The following is a 6000-nucleotide window of genomic DNA, read 5'->3' as shown; positions in this document are numbered from 1 at the left end:
ACACCGTTTTACCTTGGGTCATTCGTCTAAATTTAGCATTACTAGTAGTACAGAAATATAGGACATGGAAGCCTTAAAAACATTTTTGAAATTTTCGATGTCCATGCTATAAAATTTCCCAGCAGTTATATAAAATTTCACTCTAGCCCTCATCATCATAAAAAGTAAGTCCTTCTCTAAATTTTTTGTTAAATTATACCACGGGCACTTGTAGATTGAATCTACCAAAATTTCGTTTGATGTTGATAAATAATCCCCAGCGTAACAGTAAAGAAAAAGTTGCACCATCAGAACAACGAATGAAAACAGCAGCCTTAGAAACACTAAAGTGTTGCCTGCTTTTACGCCAATAATTATCTGGATTCCTGTAAATTAGATAAAGCATAAATAAGTGTTTTAATAATAATTTAAAAAAATTAAGTATTAGCTTTCTGAGATCATTTTCATAAAAATGACTAAAATTTGAAATACAGCTTATGCGAATAATAATCATTCAATAATAAAGACCTAAAACGACGATAACCAATGAGCTGAGAAAGAGCTGCATGAGAAGAATTCCATTGAAAGAATCATCAAGTTGTTGAGACAGATTAATAAGATGCTTGTGTCTCTTAATTAAAATATGAAGACTTCTACGAAGTTGAATTCCATCACCAATCATCCCGAATTCAGTCAGGTCATTTCTTAAAATTTCAAATTGTCCACAGGTATGCATAGCGAGTCCAAAGAAGAAAACATCAGTACCACAATTTCCAATTGTGGTGTATATCAGCTGAACACTCTGGAGGGCATAAACCCATTTATTAGTCGTCAACGACATATTTTTATAAACGCAATTCATTGGCAGTGGAAGTGGATTTTGAGGCAGACTGACATTTTCAAATTTGGATTGATCAGCCAACAAAAGTGGCAGATTTGCAGTAATTATAGTTGTTGTGACAAAGCATGCAACAGACATTTGCCCAATGTAGACAGATCTGCCTGTATGAGCGTAAGATCTCATGATTTTATATGAATTTTCATTTTCATTTGATACCCAATCTTTAATTGCTGAAGATATGACAAGGTACATTTTGCTATGATGGATTCTAAGCATGACTATTTTTAAGAGGCACATTACAGCACATGATAAAGTTCCTATGAGGTCTATTTTCAAATTTATTGTACTGCAATCCTGGCATATGTCAATTAATAAACTCACCACCAAGTTAATCTAAAGAAGAAAATTTAATTAATGAGATTTGTTCCATTAATTTGTGTATAATACGAATATCTCATTTATAAATATGTATGACTGTTTAATAACTTATCATTGCCACGCCTACTTTCTCTGAGTATGCCTCTTTACCACACCTATTTTCCCTAACCACTCCTGCATCCCAGACCACGCCCATTTTTAACACGCCTTTTCCACGCCTATTTTAGGTGACGCTCATTCGTCGTGTCCTTTTACGATTTTCGACCCTCAACCCTACCTTTGGCCACGTGGATTTTTAAGCAACCAAAGCTGTTTTTTGGTATATTTCCACTTTTATCATTTTATCGTTCTAATGCGAGCTGAATTAATAAAAACCAATAAAAAAATCTAATTCTTTTTCATTGAAAGGTAAATAATTTCTCATTTGAAAACGTACCTTCATATTATTGGTTACATGTTGCCATTTCTACATTTCTTCTTTTTTGTTTGAAAATTTGTTGTTTTTTTTTCGTACAAAATTAGTTTTCTGAACTAGAAATTGAACTATTTAATTATTGGTTAAAAATTTATCATTTTTAGGTAAAACTTTAAGAAATTAGTACAAAATATTTTTATGCATTTTGTTGTTAATTCGTATGTTCAGTAGAAAATTAGTTTTCCTGGTTGAAAATTTAATTTAAATATGTATGGTTCTTTTAATAACTCATAATTGCCACGCCCACTTTCTCTGATCAAGCCTCTTGCCCATGCCTATTTTCCCAAACCACTCCCAGTCTGTCAGCATTAATTTTCGACCACGCCTTTTGCCACGCCTATTTTTGTGCACGCCCATTTGTTATACCCTTTTTTGGTTGTCTACTCTGAATCACGCCTTTGGCCACGTTGATTTTTGAGCAAGCAAAAAATGTAAATTTAGACTTCACACTTTTCCCCCTATTACCCACTTTTCAACTGCTTTAAAAAAATTTTTCCACTGGTTTTTGGAAAATTTTCACTTTTTCTTTCGTTTTTTCGCTTAATTTCGAACTGATTTATTTGAATTCAATAAGAAAATCTAATTCCTTTTCGTTAAAAATTAATTTTTCTTTATTTAAAAGTCTAATATTACATTTTTGGTTTCATATTGCCCGAAAAAATGTAGCTTTTTCATTATTGGTTAAAAATATATTGCTTTTAGTTAAAAATTTAACAATTTGGTAAAAATGTACATATATGTATTTTGTTAAAAATTCGTTTTTTGTGTTGAAATCTAATTTTTTGACTTTGAATTTAATTATTCTAATTTTGGTTGAGTACTGATAGTTTTTATTTTAAAAAACTAACTTCTTCGTTAAAAGTTAACCTGTCGTTCAAAAACATATACTCTGAATTGAAAATTCTAATATAATTCGCATTTTTGTTTTGAAAATTAAGCAATTTGGTTCAAATCGTTCTTCTATGTTTAGTGAAAAATTTTTCCTGTTTTGTGTTGAAATTTTAACTATTACATTTTTAGTTGAAAATTCATCTTTTTGTTTAATTCGACTTTTTTAAAACTAAATTATTTTGTTGGTCGAAATATAAACTGTGTTGTGAAAAATGTATTTATTTAGTTGAAATTTTATATCTTATGTTGAAAATTTGATTCATATGTTGATAATTGAACTTTATTGTTAAAAATGTGTCTTTTTTAGTTGAATTTGTTTTCAATTAGAAATAAATATATGTTATGGCTGAAATATCAACCATCACATTTTTCGTTCAAAATGCATCTGTTTGTTTGATTATACTGTTTTTTTATTTGAAAGAAACATATTTTCTCTGTCTGAATTATCAAATATTTTATTAAAAATGTAATTATTTGGTTGAAAGTTTACATTTTTTGTGAAGAAATTAATAATTTTGTTAATAATTAAACTCTTTTGTTAAAAATTTATCCTTTTTTGGTTAAATCCTTCTTTTTTTAAATTAAAAATAAATTATGTTTTAGTTGAAATATCACCCATTACATTTTTCGTTATAAATTCATCTTTTCAGTTAATTCGTCTGTTTTTTATTTGAAATCAGAATATTTTCCTGATTGAAATATCAACTATTTTATTAAAATGTAATTATTTGTTTGCAATTTTGCCTTTTTTTGAAAATAGAATTATTTTCTTTCTAATTGAACTCGTTTATTAACAAAAAACATGTTTCGTGGTTGAATCTACAATTTTGTAATTAAAAATAAATATATCCTTTGGTTGAAATATCATCCATTCAATTTTTAGTTGAAAATTTTTCTTTTTGTTTATTGCGACTCCTTTTATTTAAAATTAGAATATTTTTCGTTTGAAATATCATCTATTTGCTTCCAAATGTAATTATTTGGTGAAAAGTGTAAATTATTTGTTAAAAATTTAATTATTTTGCTGGTAATTGCATTCTTTTGTTGGATATTTTTCTTTTTTTTATGAAACCAGCCTTAATAATGTAAAAATAAATATATATTTTTTGTTTGAAATATCATTTATGACATTTTTCGTTGAAAATTCACCTTTTTTATTAATTATACTGTTTTTTTATTTAAAATACAAATATTTTTTGGTTAAAATATCAACCACTTTGGAAAAATGTAATTATTTCTTTGAAAGTTTGTCAGTTTAGATTGAGAATTCAACTGTCTTCTAGAAAATTCGTCTTTTCCTCTTAAAAACTAAACTATCTCGTTGTAAATCCAACAATTCCGTTGAAAATTCAATTATTTGTTTAAAAATTCATCTATAAATATCAAACAATGTATCGAGAAATTTTTGTGGAAGTTTCCTCCCTTTGTACGAATATAGTATATTTCTTTGCGAATTTAAAAAATTAAAAATCCTCTCACACTCAAAAAGGAAAATTGAATTATTTTTATTAGTTTCAAAAATACTAAATTTTCAAATAAATTTTTTTTCAACTTTTCTGGTACCTGATCCTAAAACCTTTTTTAGGTTCCAAAGGACCTAAGAGCTTATAATTTGTAAAGTTTTCGTTGTACAGATGCTTACTGTAAATAATAATTTCAGTACTTGTTTGAAGTTATTTTATGTGTAAAATAAAAAAAAGTGCAAGTGTCGAGGGCAAATAATTGTAAAAATATTCTTTGATTTAAAAAATATACATATTTTGAAATATTTCCCAATATTTCGAAATATTATCTCATATTCACACATATTCCCAATTATGCCAAAATAAATCTGATATATTCTCAAGTATTCTGAAAAAGAATACTGAAATTTGTTTAAAAATATTGTTTGAAAATATATTTCTCATACCTGCAAGTTGATAAATTATTTAATACGCTGATTATTATCTATTATAATTAACGTATATTATTATACTGAAATACAAAATAAAACAATTTTGACATCCACTTAAAATATTTGACTAACACTAAGCATTTGCTCGTATCTATGTTATTTTTTTTAAATTTAAAATTATTTTTTCAAACCTGGGTTATCACAGCAATAATCATACGAAGAATGGAAAAAGTACTTTCGCATCCAAATGGCCAAATTCCAAGGGGCCAAGCGATCCATTTATAAAGTTTAAGTCCATAAGACGAGTCTTGGTTCCAATCAGGCTCAGTGCTCACCATGCTTAACAGAAAAGCATCCTAAGTGCGCCCACTTGCTAGATAATCTTACTTCATTGCGCACATATAATTATTTATAAGCTTTCGTCGAATTTTCTATTTTTTGCTACACTCAAACATGCCATTTTTTTTATTCATAATACCTGCGCTTCCCTGCAATTTATTCCGCTCTTATGGTTGCATAATAAATGGGCTAAAACGCAAAGTCTATGCAGATATAATGAATCGAAAAATGGCGATGAATGAAGGAAAGAGTGTGCAGGAAAAAAATAATGTAGACTGTCTATCGGTACGAGCACATTATTCTACTCTTTGTTAAAAACACGTTTTAGAGAAATGTCTGTTTTTTTTTAATTTTGAGAGAGCTTTGTACTTATGACATGGAGAATGTTGTTTTCTTCAATTTATAAAAACTTTTTTATTCTTCAAACTATTTTTTAATTAGTAAACGACACGCAAAGAAATTTTTTGCATGAAACATCGATTTTGCATAAATCTATGAAAACTAAAATTTCGAAATTTGTTGTCAAGGTGATTTTGTTTGTTTCATGATGCCTTCACATCAAATCGGCTTCGATATTTCACCATAGATTACCCAAAATTTCGGTAAGTCAATCAACATTGTTTGGGTTTAGTTTTCCAATACAGCAAAGAAAATTAATAATTTTCGGTCTTGAATTTTAAAAGCATTTTAGTTCGAGTTCAAGTTTTTACAGGATTTGAGTGGTAGAATTAAACAATTTATTTTTATTTTGAACTTCAGTTTGGCAACCTTTTTTGCCAAAAATGCTAGGGTTTAAAAAAAAACTGTTTCTATTTTTCGACCTCTATTTGTCGAAAAAAAATTTTCTGGGTAAAAAACTAGAATAATAGTTTTTTTCAGAATTTAAATAAAACTTTACTACAATATCCAACGAATGTATGTAAAATGAATAATTTAATTTAAATAAGGAATTGTCCATAAACTACGTTACAATGGGGGGAGGAGTCAAACAAAACCCACGGATAGTCACGGTTAGGTCAGGGGGGGGGGGGTCTATTCAAATTAACGTGAATGTTTTTGGTAAAAAATTAAAGTTTTTGTTTAAAAATATATGTTTTTAGTTGAAGATTAATCTTTTTGGTTGAGAGTTCTTGAATTTTATTAAAAATTGTATTTTTCTTAGTAAATTAATCTTTTTGTTTAAAAATTCAAATTTGTGGTTGA

The 6000-nt window shown here is 27.7% G+C and overlaps 1 protein-coding gene and 1 long non-coding RNA gene across 2 annotated transcripts in view; one reads left to right on the top strand and one right to left on the bottom strand.

The window, feature by feature from the left end:
• On the bottom strand, positions 1–4724 carry LOC117174389 (odorant receptor 22c-like). Its single transcript, XM_033363478.1, has 4 exons — positions 4650–4724; positions 1202–1213; positions 508–781; positions 1–365 (listed from the first exon to the last, which is right to left on the bottom strand). The coding sequence occupies exons 1-4, from the start codon at positions 4671–4673 to the stop codon at positions 19–21; spliced, it is 657 nt and encodes a 218-aa protein (XP_033219369.1). The 5' UTR covers positions 4674–4724; the 3' UTR covers positions 1–18.
• A 278-nt stretch (positions 4725–5002) lies between these two features.
• Positions 5003–6000, top strand: part of LOC117175010 — a 28778-nt gene continuing 27780 nt past the window's right edge. Inside the window, exon 1 of the long non-coding RNA XR_004467416.1 lies at positions 5003–5399. This is a non-coding gene — a long non-coding RNA (uncharacterized LOC117175010). The remainder of the gene's footprint in view (positions 5400–6000) is intronic.

The sequence above is a fragment of the Belonocnema kinseyi genome, chromosome 6, assembly GCF_010883055.1.
Source record: "Belonocnema kinseyi isolate 2016_QV_RU_SX_M_011 chromosome 6, B_treatae_v1, whole genome shotgun sequence".
Classification (NCBI taxonomy): Eukaryota; Metazoa; Arthropoda; class Insecta; order Hymenoptera; family Cynipidae; genus Belonocnema; species Belonocnema kinseyi.
This window is presented reverse-complemented; position numbering and strand designations above follow the sequence as displayed.